This window comes from Melanotaenia boesemani, chromosome 24, assembly GCF_017639745.1.
Source record: "Melanotaenia boesemani isolate fMelBoe1 chromosome 24, fMelBoe1.pri, whole genome shotgun sequence".
Classification (NCBI taxonomy): domain Eukaryota; kingdom Metazoa; phylum Chordata; class Actinopteri; order Atheriniformes; family Melanotaeniidae; genus Melanotaenia; species Melanotaenia boesemani.
In genome coordinates this window covers 15907018-15929347 of record NC_055705.1, presented here as the reverse complement: position 1 = coordinate 15929347, position 22330 = coordinate 15907018, and the positions used below count along the sequence as shown (strand labels likewise).

The 22330-nt window shown below is 38.9% G+C and overlaps 2 protein-coding genes across 4 annotated transcripts in view; one reads left to right on the top strand and one right to left on the bottom strand.

The window, feature by feature from the left end:
- Nucleotides 1-1485: 1485 nt before the first annotated feature.
- On the bottom strand, nt 1486-17276 carry tubgcp3 (tubulin, gamma complex associated protein 3). Its single transcript, XM_041979102.1, has 23 exons — nt 17101-17276; nt 15924-16031; nt 15309-15376; nt 15068-15145; nt 14754-14962; nt 11534-11703; nt 11056-11168; nt 10226-10351; nt 10053-10121; nt 9695-9827; nt 9430-9596; nt 7443-7553; nt 7246-7354; nt 6477-6666; nt 6231-6366; nt 6043-6111; nt 5813-5948; nt 5637-5725; nt 5177-5308; nt 4948-5088; nt 4747-4863; nt 4535-4629; nt 1486-3615 (listed from the first exon to the last, which is right to left on the bottom strand). The coding sequence occupies exons 1-23, from the start codon at nt 17174-17176 to the stop codon at nt 3549-3551; spliced, it is 2709 nt and encodes a 902-aa protein (XP_041835036.1). The 5' UTR covers nt 17177-17276; the 3' UTR covers nt 1486-3548.
- A 1084-nt stretch (nt 17277-18360) lies between these two features.
- atp11a (ATPase phospholipid transporting 11A) overlaps nt 18361-22330 on the top strand; it is a 41781-nt gene continuing 37811 nt past the window's right edge. For all 3 annotated transcript variants that reach the window (XM_041979099.1, XM_041979098.1, XM_041979100.1), the window contains exon 1: nt 18361-18761. In XM_041979099.1, coding sequence (XP_041835033.1) covers nt 18717-18761 — 45 coding nt within the window. In that variant the 5' untranslated portion in view covers nt 18361-18716. The remainder of the gene's footprint in view (nt 18762-22330) is intronic.

The following is a 22330-nucleotide window of genomic DNA, read 5'->3' as shown; positions in this document are numbered from 1 at the left end:
CTAATCAGTCAGAAAATATTCCATTTAAAGAAGATACCTAAGAAGAATGCATATTTAGAAAAAGAAAACAAATCTCAAGTAAGTGAGTGTTAACGGTGGTCCTGACAGGAAGATCTCCATCACCTCTGAGAGACCTGAGCCCTGACGCTGGTGAAGGTACAGATGTGTCTGCTGGAGGCAGCTGGACTGTTTGCCAGGTATCAGTTACAATTCACTGCACTGGGGCACTGAGAGAAGATATAACTCCAATAAGCTAATTTAGCCTTTTATTTTTATTTTAATTATATATGGCTCAATCAAATAAATATATAACAGATAAATATATTTTCTCTCTTTCTGTCAAATGTTGGATAGTGACAGTAACAGCAAATGTACATTTCTGAGGCTGTCAAAAACTCTCAAGACCACTAACACAGGAGGAATGAACTGATACTAGGTCAGTTTGACAGAAGGTCAGCAGTCCAACACTATTTTTGCTTGGAAAAAAATTACATGTGGGGCTTTGGGAATACTTGGAGAAATGTCTTGAGAGATCAAAAACCATTTTGATGTCATCGACCAAAGCACTGACAAACACCTCTATACACTTAGATGTATCACATACAGACACACAGAGATAAAAGAAGATAGAGAGGGAAGAAAAAAAAGATTGAAGATCCAAGCTGTTCCAGTTCAGCAGTCAAGCCTTTCAGCCTCTCGGTACTCTGGCCTGCAAACTGACAATTTTCTAAAAGTGTTATCTGGAAAGATGAGAGGTTCCTTTATATGGGTCTGAAGAGATGACTCTCTGTACAAGTAAACAGATGTTTACACACATAAAGTAGGGACATTTTCACAGACAATAGAAAATCCAACTGTCAGACTCACCCAGGGAAAGAATTGGCTTTTGAATAAAATAAATGAAAGCTGACAGATGTAATATTGTTGGTAGAAAGACACCATGTTGGCTAAAGGGTGTGAAGACAAAGAACATTTTTCATCAGTGGCCACACATGAATTATAGAGTCCTATGTTGATAGTTTAATCATGTGATTAGTATACTTACATGATCAGATTTGGTCTAATTCTTGGTTGTTGCACACAGAGGAACCTAAAGCTGTGATGAGAAAAAATCTTGACGATGGAAACTGGAAAAGAGAAACTATTCCTCCCTCTAGTGTTCACTTTTTGTATAGTTTGGTCCAAGAGACATACACTCACCAACCATTTAATTATGTATGCCTAACTAGTATCAGGTTAGACCCTTCTTACCTTCAGAACTACCCAAACTCTTGGTGGCATTGATAAAAAAAAAAAAAAAACAGATTAGATGTTTAAAAAAAATCAATGCCAAACCAAGTGGCTTTGGAGATAATATTTTAAGGTCAAATGAATGTAAGAAAGCCTTCATTTTAACAGTGATTGCCTGAGTCATTGCTAGGAGGTTGCAGTAAATCTGAGCAAGGCAGGATGGAGGTCAAAAGTAAAACTGCAACTAGATTTTAAAAAAGCAAACACTTTATTAAAGAAGTGGGATGTTTTTTTATCCCCATTTTCTATACATTATGTGCTATACAATGCAGAGTACAGACAGTGTACAAGTGCTGACTCAGATTCAGTTTGGTGTTTAACCTCTCTTCACGTGTTCCTTTTACTTGTTTGTGAAGGAATTCATTGTCAGGAAGTAAAGTGGCCGACAGACCAAATGCAGCACCGATTGTTTCGCTAAAAAAAATAAAAGGTTAAACCTGAAACATCACCACACACAGCTACATGGATGAGAATCGATGTTGGAGGATGAACTGCTTCTGAACCGGCAGCACATATGTGATGCAGTGGAAAAACATATTCTTCAGAAGCAACAATTTCCCAAAAATAAAATATATATCACTTTTATTTAATGTACTTTTGCCAGTTTATCTACAATAGTAGTGGAAAAAGTGGAATATGAACTGTTACAAGGAAGGAGTCTTTTTTTTGATTGGACTAAACTTTGTTCATCTTCAAGGTGAAGATGGATGAAGACAGATGAAGTTTGGGTTGTTCCACAATTTGAAAATGCTACTGTAAAATATATTGAAGGATTTTGCCATTTAATGTTTTGACTGCAGCTGCAAAGAACTAAAACTATATACTCAAATATATCCATAACCCCAGAAGTTAGAATAAACCTAAGCAGAGAACAGGAAGGTTTTATTGTTATATTTTCACTCCAAAATGATGTAGAAAGTCTAACAAATACAATCTTAAGTCTTATATCATGTACATAAGGTAAACTTCACTTAAATACACCATGCACTTTTATTTTCCCCCATAATTCAGAATAGATTAATCTCAGCAAATAAAATGCCAAAGTAAACATTTGACAAATACTCTTAATGGACTTTCATGTTGAAATATTTACACTTTTTTTTTCTTTTAAAGAGATATCTGAGCATTTTAGTTCCTGTGGTTTTTGCAGGGACAAGAAGTGAGGTTGTTGTGGTTGTGATGATTGTATACTTTAACATACAGATAAACTCTGTTACCTAAGCAGGTGGTTAAAATAAAGCAAATACAAACTAGTGTAATTCTTAATGACATTCCTCAGCTGATGGGAGTCTGATTTGTTTTATATCTCACAAACCTGATGACCTTTACTTATGAAACTATTTGATAAAGCTGGCTTTTTGTCTGTATGGTGCAGAACTGAGTTGTATAAATCCTCTGTATGATTGTGATCTAGCTGACCTGACAAACTATTAAAAAATTATGAAAGAAATAGTTTTAAGTAAAAGGGGCTGAAGAACTAGAGTTAGACAGACTTACCAGTCTGCTAGCATTGACAGTAAATATGAAACATGCTGCTGTATTGTCGCTTTTTCACTTTTAGGGCTTAAATAATCATTTCTTTCTTACATTAACAAGAACAAAACTTCAGCAGAAATGTGTTTTAAATAAAAGCAGTAAAAAATATTACAATTTATCACTTTAATATCTTCTACGAGTACAAAAATTGAAAAGGAAATGCACACCAAACCTGTCGAGCCCTGGTGAGAAGATGTTGAGGTGTGAAGACGTACGTACATACATTTTTGCATACACTATGTACAAATGTGTGTATTGGGATTAGATTTGGCAACCACGTTGAGGGGAAAAAGGTTTCTGTTTTCCCCCATTAATAAGGCATGCCATGTAAAGTGGCCCTGTGTAACTTGGAGAGCTCGGTCTGCCGTCTCCTCACACTCACGTGGACGCTTTCCTCAAACTTATGTTCATATTTTGCAGAATTCCCGCTGCATTCCCACCACTCGCTTCAGGTTTTTCTACTCTGGGAGTCTGCAATGCTTTGAAAGTTCTGGACTTTTGTTCCTTTGTGATCCCACTCAGCTGACTTCCCTTAAGCTGTCCGCTGTGAGATCATCACTCGGCGAACGCCGCGACACCGGAGATGAGTCGCATCGCTCGTCCAAGGCATGACATCATCTTGACGTGAAGCGCGTTAAGGGTCGGTTGCTCGCCTCGTCTGTGTGTGGTCACACCCCGTGCTTCAATGGGAAGCCTCATCTGTTGGCAGGGTGGTTGTCACGTCAGATATTTGACAGCCGTCGCCCCCTGGTGGCGCCAAGTGAGGCTCGCAGCCTCGGCTCTCTGGCCCTGTAGAGGAGTCAAGATGTTTAGAAAAAAATGGACGTAATCATGCCACCTGTCTCTTAAAACTCATTAACTGGGGAAAAAAAAAAGCAAAACAGTGCTATACGATAAAACAACCATCTAGACTGACTCTGGAGATTCACAAGACTATTTCTAATTATTCCTATCTAAAGTTTAACATTTGCTCTACAAGCTGTCAGCCTCACCTGACTCGTGGCTCCTCTGGATGTTGGTTAAAAAAGAGAAGACAGTTTGAGCAAATATTGTTGATATTAAGAATAAATTTCTCCCTGGTTTTCGATGGTTTTGCACATATGTTTTCTCCTGAAAACGTTTACCGAATTTACTGTTTATCTGAATATGAAATTAGCCTGAAATCAGTACATTGAGTTTCTAATGATGGTGTAAAACATTAGAAAAGCTTTTTTTTAAAAATACCACTCTATATTTTTAATTGTTAAAATTAAGTACCATGCAAAGGTTAATGCTCACCCCTAATTTCTTTATATATTAGCTGTAAAAATTAAAATTAAGTATGGTGATTAATTGGAAACACAAACAGTAACAGATATACAGTATATGAGGCAAAAATGGAGTCTGTCTGATTCTATTGAGCATAAAAGAAAATATTTTTTCATTTTGAGTACTAGACTGTCTGGTTCTCGTAGCTCACCAGTCCTGCTAAGTATGAAAACAAATCAAATTAAAAATAAACATATAGAAACAGAAACTATTTTTATATTTAATAATATATTCCTGAATGATGCATAATTATGGTATTTTTAGTCATCCATATTTTGAAAATAAGATCTGCACAGAACTATGTAGAAGATAATTCTCACATACAAACATGACAAAAAGCTAATTTAATGGGATTAAATGTGTCGCACTGTTTTGGACTTTTTTTTTTAAAAACATGTACCTGTAGTGCTCGTTGAAGTCCAGCCTGAAGCTGAGGAAGCGCAGACTTTCATCTGAACTGGTCATCAGCAGTACCAGGAACTGCTGGACAATGCTCTGTGAAAAGGAGCAAGGTGGTGTAAAAAAAAAAAAGGGGGTCGAGGGGATGGAAATTTAAGGTAAAACTCACGAAAAGATCCATCAAATATGAGTTACAGCTGTCATGGCTGGTACCTGGTAGAAGTGGGTGAGGATTCGGAGCTGGGAACGCATCTTTGGTATGGTGTCCTGGAACTCCTGAATCCTCCTCTTTTCCTCTGCTTCCTGTTCCGCTGTCACTCCCCACTGACCCTGAATAAATTCACAAACGTTAATTCGGATGGGACAGCGTCACATGGTTTCTGCAGCCCAGAAACAGTCTCCTCCACTTCTTACCTCCTCCTCTCTCTGCTGCTTCTTTTCTTCAAACTGCAGTCGGAAGGTGAGCTCCTCCAGCGCCGAGCGGTAGAGGGAGTCCTGGGCACTCTGGAACTCAATTATCTGATCAAATATGGCCCGCAGCTGGTTAAGAAGAGACTGCAAAGACAGATTTAAAAAGAGCTTAAAAAAAAACAGTGTGCACTTTAATGGGAAAACTTTTAGACTAGGAAACACTGTGTGATACCCTGCTGTTAGTGTCCAGCAGGCATCTGGAAATAATTGTGTCCAGGAAGACATCGTGGGCAGCGATGATGTGATCGAGGTCTTGAGCTTGCCGCACTTTGTTCCACAGCTCGTCCCATAAGCACTCCAACACCTACACACACACATTTTAGGGCTAATACACTGCACTGTTATGGAAAGAGGGAGGTAAAAGTGGTGCCTTTGATATAATTATTACAGATATATACCTGAAACCTATTAAATAAATAGCATTTTTCAGTAGTCGGAACAAATAAAATTAATATAAAAAAAACAAACAAATCAAATAGACCTTTCTGTCAGTCTTGTATTCACTTCTTTTCTGAGTCAGCTGGAGTATAAATCTTCCAGAGCTGTGTTTACCTGACAAAACACTGTAATAGCTACTTTTCTTCCTGATGTTTTACAGTCTGAGACAACAGCACTACTGCTAATGGTCTGACCTCAAAGGTGATGTAATACTGCATTTGGTGGATAAAGTGGACCATCTCAGAGGCCAGGATGTGACACTGATGCAGCACACCGGACAGCTCTGGAGGGTAAAAAGCACAAGGACAGGTAACAATGCCTCACACTGCCATCTTTGAAATAATGCAAACACATATAAAGCAATTCATACCCGGCATGGTTTTTAGCAGCTTGGCGTTGCACATATGTCCCTTCCAGATGTCAGTCAAAGTGTACTCCATCCGCTTTGCTCTCCACAGGAAATTAAACACCCGAAGGTAATGGCCCATACACTCCCTTGTAAACACCTGATACATGCAAATAAATTAAAGGCATACAAATGTTTTTACATGCGCAGAATAGCCTATTTTATAGGAATATTATAAGAAAAGTGTGTGCTACCGTTGCAATGGGTCCCTCAACATGGTAATCAAGACTAAAAACATCCCAGCCTGTATCACCAGGAGACACCTGGAGACAAAAAAAAAAAAAAAAAAAAGACTAGCTGGAGTTGTGGGAGAAAATGACTAATGATAAGTAGGAATTTGGTGTTTTTTTTTTTTTATGGAACAATATCCCAGAGATGTTACCTCTAACAGTCGCACATCCAGCCTCTTTAGGATCTCTGCATTGTCAAACTGAGCATTGGTGGCTCGGACTGCTGTCTCTAAGATACCAGTCAGGTTGTGTTGGTATAAAGTAGTGGCAGGACGCACCAACTCAGGTCTGGAACAAAACAATACAAATACAGTAAAATCAAACTTAAAGCTCGGTGTGGACTCTGATATTTTAATGCTTTATAAATACAATAAGCAGGATGATTCAGATTGTCTGACTTTAGCAGGTCCATAAGGTGTCTGATGAAGTCTCCCTGGCCCAGCAGCAGGTATCTCCTCATGGCCTGCAGGTGCTCCAGCAAAAGGTAGTTGCGGTTGAGAACGTCCAGCAGGTATTTGCTGGTGTCAAAGTAGGCCGCATCAATTTTCTCCTGAAAAGCTTCCTCCAGGTCCGACAGCAGCTCTGCAGCTAATAAGAGTGGAGAAATAAAGTTTCAGCTCCAACTACTCTTATCAATCTAAAGCTCAGATAAAGTAACTAAATGACCATTTCTCTGTTGTGAAACACAACAGGCAAATATCTGACCAGACTCAGGGTCTTATGATCCAACCTGGCCCAAGCCTGTGTGATGTCCTTCATTTCATCCAGTAAAAGCTCCAGATCAAACTGACCAGATGAAGCCCCAAAGACTGAATCGATAGCATATGGCTAAGTATACCTCTCGCTCTCCTCAGTTGAAAGGAGAAGGACGAGGCCAGAGAGCGGTAAGAGCATTGATCGCTGTCAGTCCATGAACGTATGTCAATAAAAAAAATATCAATACGATGAGGACAAAGACAAAAGATGCTTCTAATTGGTCAATGACGCCATTAGAATAACTGCTAATGTAACCTACAAAATGTTCAGCAAACTGCTTTTGCTTCCTCGAAAATGTTAAATCTCAGCATGCTAATGTCCTGTTTGATGTTACAATGATTTCAAAGTTTGAAAAAAAGTTTTCATAAGAACAGCAAAATGTTAGAAAATAAGGCAAAGTGAGAGATTTACCATCTTTCGGAGCGTCTGCAGGTTTAGATGCTGGTGTTATTTTGCCAGGTGGTGTTCTGTCATGACAAACCTGGTGCAGGAAGTTGATGGATTTCCCGATCAGCAGAACCTAGACACGGAGAGGATGGATGCAGTGTTTTCATATTGTCTCAGCTGTGTATATTGCGCCTGGTAAATGGCTGTATGTGTGTGAGTACCTTGCGCGCCTGGTCCATGGTGATGAACGAGGGGATCATTGACTTCCTGAGGGAGTACTTGTCATGCCACAGACGATCCGTCTTCACGTTGGGATCTGATGCTACAAAGAACTGCAAACACATATTGTTGGAGTTTAATATACAAAGAAAAGATTTCATTTTCAAGTTGTTTAACTTCCATCAGACCAGGACTATGTTTTAAAACATAAACACAACAAAAAGCTTTTATTTAGACTGAGACTGGACACAAATGAGTTTTTATCCTCTGTCATGTTCACCTAGATTGTCCATTGAATCCAGAGGGACGCACAGTAGACTAAATTGGCTTTATAATGTGAATCATGAAGGCTGTTGAAGGCCATGCGTGTTGATGCTTCCTTGGATTGCATGATGCTTAGTCTAATAGCCTAATTTGACTAAATAAAATAGATGAAAACAACAGCTGGAAGGATGGCTTATTTTATTGAATTTCCCTCTGGGATTAATAAAGTATTTTTCATTCATTTCATTTCATTCATTCATTACAGCTCTGGCTTGTACTAAGTATAGTTAATGCAGATAACTAAATATGGACGGTAACTAAGATAGGAACTATTGTTTGGAAGATGATGATTATTATGTAATCAGCTGTTGTATGTCTGCTGTTATACTGTTAGTTCAGTTTGATAAAACTTGCTGATTGCCCTAGTTTTTACACTTAAATCAACTTACATTTGTACAATATAATTTTATACAATAACGAAAAACCCTTATTATCATCAAGATGCATTTCTACTGAAGGTCAGCAAATTAATATTTATTATTAGAACCTCTTTTCCACTGTGAAACCTCTCCCACTGTGATTGTGATGTTAATGATGTGTATCTTAGTGTCAACAACAAAGGTTTATAAATGTTCTGCTTATATTTCTGAACAAATGAGGTAAAACAGAAACAATATTTACATGCCTGTTACACCAAAGAGACAAAAACAACACAAATAATTGGGAAAATAAACAGTGGAATCCACATGTCTGGGGATGAATAACAATAGATAGGATAACCAGACAAACCCCCTTTTTTATTAACTTCTTGCCTTCTTTTGGTTAATTTGCATCATATGTTTTAATTTTCAGAGTGCTAGGCAGCTGCCCAGAGGAGCTAACGGCTGTTGATTGTAGGGTAAAGGTTTGAGGACTTATAAACTATCTTACACTGCTAAAAACTCATATTTAATGGTGTGTGTGTGTTTTTTTTTCTTTCTCCGTAATTTAAAATTGCACAGAAAAAAACAATAAAATTACTGAAGGATGCCCAAACTTTTGCCTGCCACTGACATAACTGAGAAGTAAACATAAATTATATATTTAAAAGAAAATGATTAAAAAAAAAATCATAGTAAATATCAAGGTATTTTTTCTCCCATTACAACATCTGTTTATGTGCCTGTTTTATAACCAACATGTTAATCATTCACTTAAAAACACACACACCTCTTGGGTAATTTCACTCTTGAAAAGTCCAATAACTTAATCACTGTGCTTTTAAACACAGCCATTAAACCCAGTCCAGTGCTACGTAACGGTTAATGCTGGACTCATAAATACTGTGTAAGAAACAGAAAGAGAGAAAGGGCAGGGGAAGTAAAGGAGACACATCCATCACTGTGGTCTCCATTACACTCCTCTCATCAGTTCTCATTTAAGAGGCCTGTCTCTCCTTTCTCTCTCTCTTATTTTTTTTTTTACTGTCGCTCTCCCCTCCTCCTCCTTTTCTCACTAATGTTCTTTCTCATTGGGGTCAAACATCAGACCAGCTGACGAGAACAGTGTTCCAGAAATAAGTAATAAACTCTTAATGACTTTTTCTTTAAAAGGACCTTAAGGGGGCCAGCAGAGCCCTTCATTTAGTTTTGGACACACTATCTTTAGGAAGAGTTTTTAGCATGGGTGACAAGAGTTTGAGAAAAGTTCTATGTTTTGAACAAAAGATGAGTAAGATATGTATACCTCATGGTAGGTATCCTCCAACTCGCCATCATATATCCACCTGTAGAGGAAGTTGAGGATGGGGTGTGACACCAGGCTGAGAATGTGCTGAACCAGCGCCCTCATCTGCGGGTCTCCCGTTTTCCCGTAGGCATGAACGGCTGAAGCCAGCTCGCCTCCTTTACGACCTGAAACCCACACACAGTGCCGGTAAAATCCTCGTCACCTAACGCTTAGTCCCGGCAAGCGCTAAATACATACAAACCCAAGTACACATCCAACACACCTTGGCAGTAGTCGACGAGGGCCGCCAGTGTTTTGAGCCGCACTTTGGGGTCGTACATCCAGACCAGCAGCCTCCTTAGAGTCAGACTACTCTCTGAACATACAGTCACACCCTGGTCATCCTCTACTTGTAACTACGAGACACACACACACACACACACACACACAGAATCAGAGGAAGTAATAATCACAAGCAGAGGGGGAAACTTCTCAAGGCTTTGTTCTCAACACTATTTAACATATGAAGTAGCTGAAAGCTCAAAAAGCCATACAAAGGTGGCTTCTTTTAAAAAGGGAAAGGTGTTTATGAGCAAAAATGGAATCATAAGCAATTCCTCTATGAGCTTTAGTCTGTTTACCTGCGAGTGGAGGACAGAGAGGAGCCTATAGTACTCCTTCAGCTCCTGGTGGAGCGAGGCACAGAAGCTCTGATGGGAGAGATGGAAAGATAAGCATACATATTATATTTTAAACCCAGACAATTTCATATATATATATATATATATATACACACACACACACACACACACACCTGCCCGACCAATCCAAAGGCCCGATCAACGCTCCTGGCATCAGTGTATTTCCTAACTTTGTTGTGGAGCCAACCAAGTTCAGCCAGTCTGCTGCAGGTGTCCCTGAGGGACTTGCATAGCACCACCTAGAGAGGCACAGCAAACATTACATCTGCCAAATATAATGCTCAAAACATCGGTGGAGAGGTGGAAAAACAAACTGTACTGTCAAGTTTCCCTCATAGTGATGAGTGTCAGTGTACACATTTTTAAATTTTAAATACACTTTCAACAGTGTGATCCATTACAATCCACTCCCACAGAGAGACAAATGAAACTAGTTTTCATCACATAGCCAGTGTAAGCACCCTGGCCTTCACTCAGCACTGGTTTTCCAGCAGGAACATTTAATAATGCATTAAAATTTCATCATCTTTAAACATTTTATCTAGGAAGCTTTGCAGAGAATCTATCCTTGATTTCAGCGGTTTCTTTTCCGGACCACATCAAAACACTGACCATCAATCTATGTTTAGTGTGGCTGAGAACATTGGGCAAGCTCTATCTATGGAAATCTTATTGATAATATGACAACGAGAGAGGAGAGGGGAATAAAAGAATTTGACAGGATAGATAAAAGAAAGGAAGCTGATGCAGCTTGGAGACAAAAAGCTTGCATTGATCTGCTGAACAGTGGTCTTAACATCTACACTACATACGGAGAAGATAAGACGTCAGCTCTGACGAATAGGAAAAAGTGATTGTTGAAGCTTGACGGCTTAAATTTGTATGAATCCTCTGAATGAATGGTCCGTCCATGCCTTACAATGCTTGAAGTAGACTCTGGTACCTTGCTGTCCATCTTGTAGCAGTTATCCTGAGCGTTCATCTTGATGAACTTCCCGTCAATTCCCTGGAAGACGTAGAGGATGTCCCGCACCAGAGCTGCCTCGCTTACATCACCTGAGGACATGAGGACAGAGATATCAGTGAACATCAGAGATATAATCTGAGCTCTTGAACAAAATGCAAAAAAGGTGTCAAAGTGAGAGTTCGGGATTTGATGCCAGTTGCATTTCTCATTTTATTAAAGAACAAAAAATCTGAAACAGCTGGACAAAACAACTTGGTACAACTAAATGAAACTGCTTGGAGCTGGAGGCACGGCAGTTTTTAATGACAGCAGATGCCTGTACTTTAAATAATGATTTATAATGTATATATTCAACCTTGTTCATTCTACATTTCAACAGCACCTTTGGGATAACTTAAAAATACACAGAACTTCTTCAGTTTGATCCTGATCAGCCTGGAACCTCATCACTCACCCGCTGCATCACCATCTCGGCGGGGACGAACCACTCTTGCTGGAGTCCCGAGGGGAGGCCGAGTGGTGGGTGGGGCGAGAGCAAAAGAAGGGGAGGAGCTTACGGGAAGAGCCCAGGCTAACCGTGTGCCCAGAGGCTGAGTGCCTCCAGCTGCAGACTGAGGGGGTTGACTGAAACACACAAAAACATACTGCGTCATCCTGGACATAATCTGGTCATTTGTTTGCTTTATTACAAATCTATTACTTAAAAAAGCCAGGACTCTTTTTAATTCCTCATTGATTAAACTTCAATCTTAACTGAATATACATCAGAGACATCAAAGATATATTTTTGTATTTATTTAATAGTAGATAAGGGGCAACAAATGACTGCAGTCACTTCACTGCCAGCGTGGGTTTCTCAGAGTGCTCAGAATATGCATATCAGGATAATAAGTCACTCTAAACTGACCATGGTATGAGCTTGAACGTGCCTTACATGTTATCTGTCTCAGTTTTAGTGCTATGGTGGACTACCACCTTGCCCAGGGTGTAGGCTACGTCTTTGCCCATTCATTGTAAATAGCTGTGATATATTCATGCGCTATGTGGTTCTGAAAACCACTTCAGAAAACACAATTCATAACTACAACCATAAATACTGACTTTGAAATCCTGCTGTTAGTTTACACAGCACTGATTGGTTTAGGGCCTAAATACATTAAAAAACCTTCTGGCTCATTATGAACCAACCAGATTCATCCGGTCAACAAAATCAGGTCTACTTTGTGTTCCCAGAGTCTGAACTTAACATGGCCAGGCAGCATTTAATTTTTATAGCACTGACTGCAACTGTTCTTCATTAAGCAGAACCACCTCTGTATTAAGAAAACACTAGAAATACCTTCAAAAATACATCTCAGGAAACCTCCCAGAAGTTTGATTCATGTAGACAAAAATGCGATTTTGCTAGTTTGAGTTCACCTTTTGGGCTTCTGACATTACTCAAACAAATCAGACCTTTTAAATAACATATTCTCATCCTAGCCAGAGGTGGCGCTGCAAGAAGAATTAATAAAGGAGAAGACGAGACACACACCGAAGATGATACTTGTTCTTCTATTGGTTGATGCAGGACAACTTGTGTTTCCACCACATAAGAGCAAAACATGAAGCTGCATCAGACCCTAGCGGTCATGGGTTGATCTTATTTCTATCAGGACTTTTACAGAGTTCTTTCATGTCTGACCGTGTTCAAAGACTTCAGCATGTTACAGTAAATGGAAAAACATTGTGTTAAATACAGGAGTCCCTCAGGGGTGCGTTTTATCTCCCATCCTGTTCTCTGGATGACATGGTCTTGGTGGCTCACCTAACCAGCTCCATCAGCCTAGCAGCATATCACTAGCAGGTATACTCACTGAGCATCCTCACTGAGCAGAGTTCACTGGAACTAAACAGCTTGAAAATGAAGGAGCTCTGCTGCTACAGGAGAACATCTGGTAATGCTGGAGATTAATGGGCAGGTAATGGTGACACTGAGGTTTACAGAGCACTGTCCTTTTCTGACCATAGCAGCAGCATCTTCAAAAAGGCTCAACAGTGCTTCTCTTGCTGAGAAAACTGGATTTTTAATGTAGGCAGAAAGGTTTTAACAGTTGTTTACAAATCACTCGCAGAGTCAGAGTTTCTAAGTCTAAGTCATTCTCCCGGCCAGAGCTGCCTATTGTCCCACGCGTATCAAATCAAATCAAATCAAATCAAATTTTATTTATAAAGCGCTTTTCATGCAAAGGCAACACAAAGTGCTTTACATAGTATAAATGCATATTAAAATGAAAAAAAAAGAAAATCACAGAACAAAAACAATAAGCCCTTTACACACCCAGTTATGTGACAGATTAAACACCTCCCACCCCCCCCCCCCCCCCCCCCCACCCCACCCATCCACACACACACACACACACACACACACACACACACACACACACACACACACACACAAACTCTTAATATCTGTCTTTGGCTTGGCGCTGCTGTGAGGAAACGGCATTTTTGGGGACCCATTTACACCAGGAGCCAGTCAAGCCATGTTTGCAGAGGGCAGACCAAGCAGGCTTGACTCCCAGAGTTTAGGATCCCCATAAAGAAACACTGGAGTTAAAAATGTTAAAAATGTTAAAACAGTTAAAACAACGATAAAATAGGGAAACAGTTAAGAAGCTATAATAAAATATAATAAAATAAAATAGATAAATGAGACAGATAAGATAAGATAAGATGAGATAAATAACAGAAAATGAATAAAGTCAAATCAAAAGGCTAAACTAAAAAGGAAGGTCTTGAGCCTCTTCTTAAAAACATCAACAGTCTCTGCAGCCCTGAGGCTCTCTGGCAGGCTGTTCCACAGTTGAGGACCAAAATGATGAAACGAGGCCTCACCGTGTGTTTTAGATCTAACTTTGGGAATAGTTAAAAGGCCGGTACCAGAGGACCTCAGGGTCCGCGAGGGCTCATAATTTGAAAACAAGTCAGATAAATAAGAAGGCCCAAGACCATTACGACATTTATAAACAAGTAAGAGAACCTTAAAATCAATTGTGGGACAATAGGCACCAAAAGCTGGTGTGAATGTGCCTTTATATATTTAAGAGTCTTATGTCATATTCTTAGGAAATATCATTTAGTTATTTTCCCAAAGAAAATCAGATATAAAATCAGAAATATTAATTTAGCACATCTGAAATTATTCTTCCACAAATAGAAAACTGAATGTGCAAACCTTCAACATGAAAGCATCCTATTCAGCTTACAGGCTAGGGGTTAGCGCAACCACCTGTTGCTAAAACTTACCTAAAAACAACCACACTGGCCAACATCTGGACATTTTCTGTCATTACAACTTCTTGTAACAGAATAAAATGGCATAATTTATATAATTTACTGCTGTGTGTTGACCAAACGTAATTACAATGAAATGCTTTGAGGTGAGGAATTGTCATTTCATGACATAAAGATAAGCCTAGACAACTTTACGGTCATTTGTAGTGGACGGGCTCGTACATCATTAATGAGGGTAAATGGCCTTTTGATGCCTCATAAAACAGACAAACATTAGATTGATAAATTTCCTAACCCCAGAGGCTTTCAGGTGCTCGATCACAGCTGAGATGTGAATAAAAATTTAAAATCTGTGCCTTTAAAGTAAAGTGCTTGTAAACTGTAGTTAATAAACTCACCCAGCCAGCAGTGACTGTGGCGTTGGTGTGGGTCCATTAAGCGTGTAGACCCCAAGACTGGAAATCCCACTGGTCCCAACACTGCCAGACAAGCCTGCATTTCTCTCCCCGTAGCCCAAAGCCAGGCTCTGTGGTCGGGTGCAGTAGAATGGGGTGGAGTGGGCATCCCTGGGGAGGGCTTGGGCGAAGAGTCCACCATAGTTTCCCACCTGGGAAAGACAAGTTTGTATTGCATAATATTAAGCACTTGATTTTGAATATTAAACATAGTTAGGATGATTCTCAACTCATATAAATAAAAAGAATCTCCTCACTCTGCTGGATGGTTTGCGGGGGTCTTCAGAGAGGCTAAGCAGCAGGTAGAGAACCGACCAACGATGCTTCAGAATGCTCTGGAAAGCAATCAACCATCAAAACATAAGCATATGAACACAAAACCTCATGAAAGTGCTACTAAATTAACCTGCACTGCATCAACCGGAGAATTCCTAGTAGTTTTCATGCGAGTTCAGATGGTTTTCTGTGCTGGAAAGATAAAAGCTAACAAACACAAACCTGAGTTTGAAGTTTTCTGTGCAGCTCTGAGAACAGAGCAGCATCTGCTTCCCTCCTCTGCTTCAGCACTGCAACAGTTCAAGACAAACTGTTAGATAGGGAGCAACTCCTTTCACAGATAACCACATGCCACAGTTGGAAATGTCCAGATCTTTTTATATATCAAAAGAAAGCCTCTCAATGGAACACATCTGATCTTTGCTGGAGTTATTTAGAACAAATGCGCCCATATGCGGGACGCCTTATTTAAATGTCTCATTTAAATAACACTGAGTTAATATAAAAGCCCAATATTCACAGACTGTAAAGTGTTGTGCTATTTCTGTTTTATTATCTGCATCAAAGCTTTGGATCAATGTTTTCCAGCTAATGGTGCTACTTTGGTTACTATGCAAGTCTGCTGGGATTTGTTTCTACGATGCAATAAAGGCTGCTTTCCTGGTGACACTCCAGTATAAAAGTTAAAATTTACACATGGAGAATGCACATATGCTTGTGAATCTGATGCCAAAGAGACAAAATAAAGCAATATACAGTAACTTCAAGATATTTTTCTGTAGTCTACACTATGAAATTGTCATCACGCTGGAATAAGGTCAACCCCACAGCACTTACATTCTTTCTTGATTTTCTCAGACACCAGGAACTCATCTCGTTCAATAGTTGGGGCATAGTTGCTGCCAATGACTCGCACTGCATACTGGAACTGGTGGGCAACTTCAGCTGGAGAAACAAGTCATGACTAAAGGTCATAGAAGAACTTTTAACAAAGTAGAAAAGATGATCCATACAGATTTTTAAACATATTTTTGATGATTGCATTATTCCCTATTTTTTCCTTTGTGATCAAAAAGCTAAAAGTGCACAGTGATATATGTAACTTATCAGGACACCTGTATGTATTGAATTCAGCCTTGCTTTTAAAATGACTATACAAGCAATGATGGAACATTTACTATAGTTAAATTACAACTGGTGTTTCTGCGAGTATAGCTATACTACTGATGTGTTAAGATGCAATCACATTATAAAGCCTGATTGAGGAAAAATCACATCGATTTTTCACCGCCTTTATCATTCAGGATAACCTCCCTGTCTTAAGTAGGGGCCTGCAGCTAGCAAAACAGGCGGATCCAGCAGACGTGCAAACACTATTATTATGTATTAGAGCCGCGTGAGAGCTAAGAGACTAGCATGTACACACAGCTATAGAAATCAACTAACCACTTTATAAAACCGTAACAAAATGGTCAATTACATCGACATCTCAATAGTGGGATGTGCAGAATGAAGATGAGCCAACTTGCTGATAGCTACGCTGACAGAGCCCCGCTACGTGCCGCTTCTCCAACGAAGCTAGTGATGTCTAAACCAGTGAATCTTTATACTTAATTAGCTCTCCGGATATATCAGCATTAGTTTATTTTCTCGCAAAGCTAGTGAGGGATAAACAGTACACTAATCTGCAATTCGGCATATATCCCAAAGGCTAAGTGAGAGGTACTGCTGTAACGCTTCAACCGTTTTCTAAAACATTTCGTCGAAGAACACATTTGATGTAGCTATTAAAATTATTCATTTTAGGAGTGTGTAATGTGAAATATATACGCCGAATTTGCCAGGCATCGTCACCGATTCCGATCATATAAATATAATATCTATAAAGAATGTATAAAGAGCAAGGCGAACAGAAATAAACATAGTCAGATTTTTTTAATTGTGTCAGTTTAGGAATTTCCGGAATACTTAAGTATTGCACCTGTACTGAACAAGCTAGCATTTACTGATATACCTTCGCTTTTTCCGGTAATTCTGCAGCACAGGCTCTGCAGAAGGACATTAGGTGATTTCTGATCTAGACTCGCCATGCTGTCCGTGGATTCTGTATCGCGTGTCGCCCAATAAATTAGTTCACTGAAGAATATGAACTAACTGAAGCCTCCCGCGATGAGCAACGCCATTTTGATAAATTAGGTCAAGCTAGCACCAAGCAGGAAGAATCTGACGACGATTGGCGCCTAGTTTCTTTCACAATAACAGCATTGAATGTCTCAAGCTCAAATATAACAGAAGAAATTGTATGTTTTATACATTTATTGTGGTAATTGCTGCTTTGGTTAAAGAAATGTTATATAAATAATTCAAGCTTTTTTTTAATCGACTTATTATTGAAAAAAAAAAAATGCAGTTCTAGCCAGATTTTTTTTTTTACAAGAGGTCAAGAAACTGCACAACTACCTGTTTAAAACCTCCATGTTTGTTTGCGAAGGTTGTTTTTATTTTTAAATGCACAAACAGGAAACTGTTGCTATTATTAAAGAAAACTTTACGATGATGATTCAACCGAACCCGCCGAAAAGCGTCTCCAGGAAACACAGAATGGACACTGGAATAAAAATATTTCCCTCCTGAAACAAAGCACGGGTAGTTTGCTTCCGACTTCACCAAAGACTAATCAATTTAAATTCACAAACGAACTGATGATAATTTACCTAATATATATATATAACTTTAAACCACGATAATACACCAAACACACTAGGCATTGGATTTTTGCCATTTTAAATTTTTTACTTTTTGTAAAATGAGATAAAATTTTGCCTAAGTTGTGTTTCCAACAAGATGTATCCAAAATGAACTAAATCAAAATGAAAACGTGCATATGTGGGTACTTCGAGTTTTGCATTGCTTTTTTTTTAAATAGGACTTCAGCACTCGATGTGTGGACAGCACCATTAGGGTGTCCGAGTGACCCTGACAACTTTGCTCTAGGCTCCAAATCAAATAAAACATGTAGCTTGCTCCTATAATCGCTTCCAATCGGAATTTGAATAGGTTTACTGAACTTGATATTAAGTTTGTACTTGGCGTATGTCCCGCCCCAAGCAAAAAAAAAAAAAAAAAAAAAAAAAAATCGATAGCCTATAATTAACTGAAACAACCAATCAATTACACTCCAAAAACACTAGAGCGCGCATGCGCTCCCATCCAACCAGAGCCACCACCTGGCTCCTCGTGACGTACTTGAAAGAAAATCTCCTTTGGCCGCGGAGAGAGACAAGAAGATTATTAGTACAGGGACAGAGGAACGACGAAGTGCCGTTCACAAGTATGAAGTGTGCCTGCATGCCTGTATAAAGTGTGTTAAAACTGCAGTAAAAGCCGCGCGCAGACACTCCCCTTGTTAACTAGTAAATCTTGTTAAGGTCTCTGTAGGTGAGAACAGGTCTACAGTCTCGGGGGCAGTTTTGTCGGAGCAAGCCCGTTCTAGTTCAGGAAGAAGAGAAGATAGACAAGTCATGGACAAAGGAAAAGAAATAAAAAGGAAGCTAGCGACTACAGCAGAGTAAGCTTTTAAAGAACGACCGAGAAACAAGAAGAAGAGTCGGGAGAAGGAAGGGGAACAGGATGGGGATGGAATTCAGTACTCTTCGGACCCTCATCAGCCGATACGTAAGTTTTCACAGCGCGTTTATTCCCCATGTGTTTCCAACTTTTGCTTTTTTCTGCCCGTCTGTTCTCTCCACACCCAAACCCTTTACATATCCCGAGCGAAAGAAAAACCTGAAACCGTGTGAACTTTTACCAATACTGGTTTCAAATTCCGTCAAAGCAGCTACTCACCCGGATTAAGTTTTACTCACAAGAGAGTGTGAGAAAAATGCTTTCTGGCGAAAAAAAAATAGTGTTTTTAATGTTTTATTTTTTTCTTTTAAAGGAGCAAGTTACAGTTTGTGTAAAACGGGTAAATTTTTCCCACACAATACCTCTCAAACACTGAACCTTTCCCTCAGTAATAAAACTAAAGTCAAAGAACCCGCACTACATTTAATATATTTTCAAGTCTTTTAATAAAGCTTTTGCGTTTTGCAATGACTTTGATATAATAAGATAAAGTTATAATAAGTTATATACTAGATTTAATTTGATTTAATTAAACACTGATTTTGAGTTTCGACAAATAAAAATGGCCACTTATTTATTTGTTTTTTTGCCAGTATTTATCATCTAAAAAAAAGCCAGTTGGTACTTAAATAAACAAAAGGTGGAGTCACCTCACTAGCTCAGGGTGCAGTGCTGCATATCTGCTCATGACAGAACATGCAAGAGCTGCACACTAACACAATTATCACTGGCACTTCACTGTCATTTATTATCCTCATTTTCCCAGCTGAACAAGACTGTAAATGGAGCAGTCACATGAATTATGTAATCCAGTTGTTTTCTTCCTGCTAGTCAAATCAATGGGCAGCAGTTGAGCAGCCGGCCTGTATGGATGAGGGTTGCATTAGGCTCCACAGTAATGTGTTTGACAATAATCCAGACACAACAATCCCCGCTCTCACGAGAACCAGTTTATACTCCCAGCTCCACGCTCAACTGAGGCTTAGACAGTCTCCCAACTGTTGCAAATGGCTGATTGAGATCTCTCCTATGTGGAAGGTGAATTGGACCCTTACAGGAAGAACAATGTGAAGACAAGTCTCTGACTGAAAGGATCTGCTGCTGTAGCTGGTCTGCACAGATGGGTTAGGTTTACATGAAATGCATTGCTGATGCAAAAAAAAAAAAAAAAAATCCAGACTGCTGAACACTTAAGATTAAAGTTACAAACGTTTATCCTTTAGTCAATACTGGGCTTTTATGAAATATCAGTCAATATTAGATGCTGGTGATAAGATGGAGAGGTCTCACTCTAACCGCATTAAAAAAATGTAAGAATCAGGCTTTACTTAAAAGCCATAGCATGGTCCATTTGCTGTGGTGTAAAAAGTGCTTATGTAATCAGGATTTCGAAGATAAGCGGTGAGAAGTCCTACTGAGCACTATGCCCATCATTAGACAAGACTGATTCCAGGCATGGAAATATTATTTTTTTTAATCTTTTATTTTTTTTCCCACATAAAAGTAGTATTTATAATTTCTATAATTACATTACAAGAAAAAACATGGAGACAATTCAAGAAAAAAGTGCTTATTTTTCTTGTAATATAGCTTTACATTCAAGTAGCGCATGTTTATTAAAGTTTTAATCTAGAAGCGTATGTCACTTCAAGCTTATGTGTTGTTGGCATGTTGAAATTTCTTATGAACAGACAAATGGGCAAACTGCTGCAGATTTTATGGAATAATAATAATAATCCTGTGATTTCATAATAGCTAAACAAAAGACTGAAATGATGAAGGCAGAGTCTGAAAACACATGCTAGAACTTTTCAACATCAAAGCACTCAAATAATCAAAACATATAACTTGTTAAGGAATCTTTTTGGGATGGAAAAATGAAAATACATATGGATCTGTCCATAAAAAGCACAATATATGTGTAGAGATATGGCCTATGTTGGAAAAAAACCTGCTTTGCCAGCTTTTTTCCAACTATTTTTTTTTTAATTGGCAGAAATGATTAAAATATATGATTAAAATTTAACTGGTGCTACGTTGAACCCTCCGGTTTGCTGTAGTACTATTGTGCAGGTTGGATTGTGCAGTCTTGGAAGCTGGTCTCCTCAGCTGCTGCCATCTCACATTAGGTAAAAGGCAGTGGATGTTATGTAAGTCTATAACTCACTTTAAAAGTGTAACATGCAGGGTAATCTTTACTGGCTATCTCTCGAGTTTAGGGTGAATGAGAACAAAATGTATTCACAGTGACATGAAGAGCTCTGAACTTGTGTACTGTAGTCCTTCAGCTGGATCACCAACCCTCTTTTGTTCTTTTCTTAGAACAATAGAGCCTGGGAAAACCTTCAAAGTACCATGAATGGATGTTTTTAATAGCATGTCTAACCCTAGTTAATCATTGCCTATATTACTAAACTCTGACATTAAAGTCTGTGTAAAAACTCATCTTTTATTGCATTAGCAGTAGACAGTGTATCTAATTTTGTACCATATAATGAATAGTTCGAAGGTTTCCTCGTGGTTGTTCAGATGTGCTTTAACAAAATCTAACAAATAAAACTTTGGACCTTTGCTTTATTATTCATACAGATGCAGAGCTAACAACATAAATGCATGCATGCACAAACATGAAAGATAATTAAAAGGCAATGTGACAATCTTCGTCGACACTTGTGGAATTTTTGTGGCTTTTGTAATACCGTGACACTTCTGGGCCACGGTAGACTTCTAACCAGTCATTTTTTCCTCATGTTAAATGAAGTATGTAAGTAATCCCTTAACGTCTGTTTGCTACTTGCAACCTGTACAGTGAAAGAAATTCCATCTTTGAGCATTGTCGAAATACTTTCAAGATGAGATGTTGAAATACTTTTGTTCTTTTCAGTGCTTGTTATATTTATTTTTCACAGAAACAGATCTGTAATGCAGAAAAAAAAGTGACCTTTTGTGGTTACTTTTGCTCATTTTTGCTCAGGTAACTGAGGCTGTTATATCAGTGGAGTTGAACGCACGGTCATGGCTCATCGTGTCCTTTCTTATTTATTTTCATCAGTTTTGGATGAAATTAGTTATATTAAATCATATTTTGTCTTAACAGGACATAAAAAGCACAGAATGAAACAGCACAAAACAAACACAAGATATCATGTCTGTGTTTCAAGGTGAATCAAAGCAGCCAAGCAGGATTTCTCTGCAGTGTTCCTGGGCAGGAAATGCCTCTCCTTTCCTCTCTCTCTGACTTCCTGCCATCATGGAGTGGATTAAGGGTTACTGGTGTTCACTATACTTTGATCCACTTAATCCAGTTTACAGCAATGCATTTAAATCTACTGCTTATATTCTGCCTGGTTAGTTTTGTAATTAGTTCCTATGCTTACATTCACTTAACAGGCTGCACATGAAACATGTTTAATGATGCGTGCATTCGAGGCATGAATAGATATTTTAAGTAGATGGTGGTTATTTTGCAGGGTTAAAACAGTTGGTTGCGACTAAATGTTAGCAAGCTGGACGGTGGAACACAGTAGTAGCCAGGTAATGCAGAGAGTAGCGGATCACATGAACTCCTTGGCTCTGTCTCGTTGTCAATAATTCATAAGCAGTCTGGCGCACAATGC

Coding starts and splice junctions, on each gene's coding strand:
- tubgcp3 (XM_041979102.1), bottom strand. CDS start 17,176: ATGGCGAGTCTAGATCAGAAATCACCTAATGTCCTTCTGCAGAGCCTG. Junction 6,367..6,476: donor CACCTTATGGACCTGCTAAA/GTCAGACAATCT, acceptor GTTTTGTTCCAG/ACCTGAGTTGGTGCGTCCTG. Junction 5,309..5,636: donor AGTATTACATCACCTTTGAG/GTCAGACCATTA, acceptor GTGTGTGTGTAG/GTGTTGGAGTGCTTATGGGA.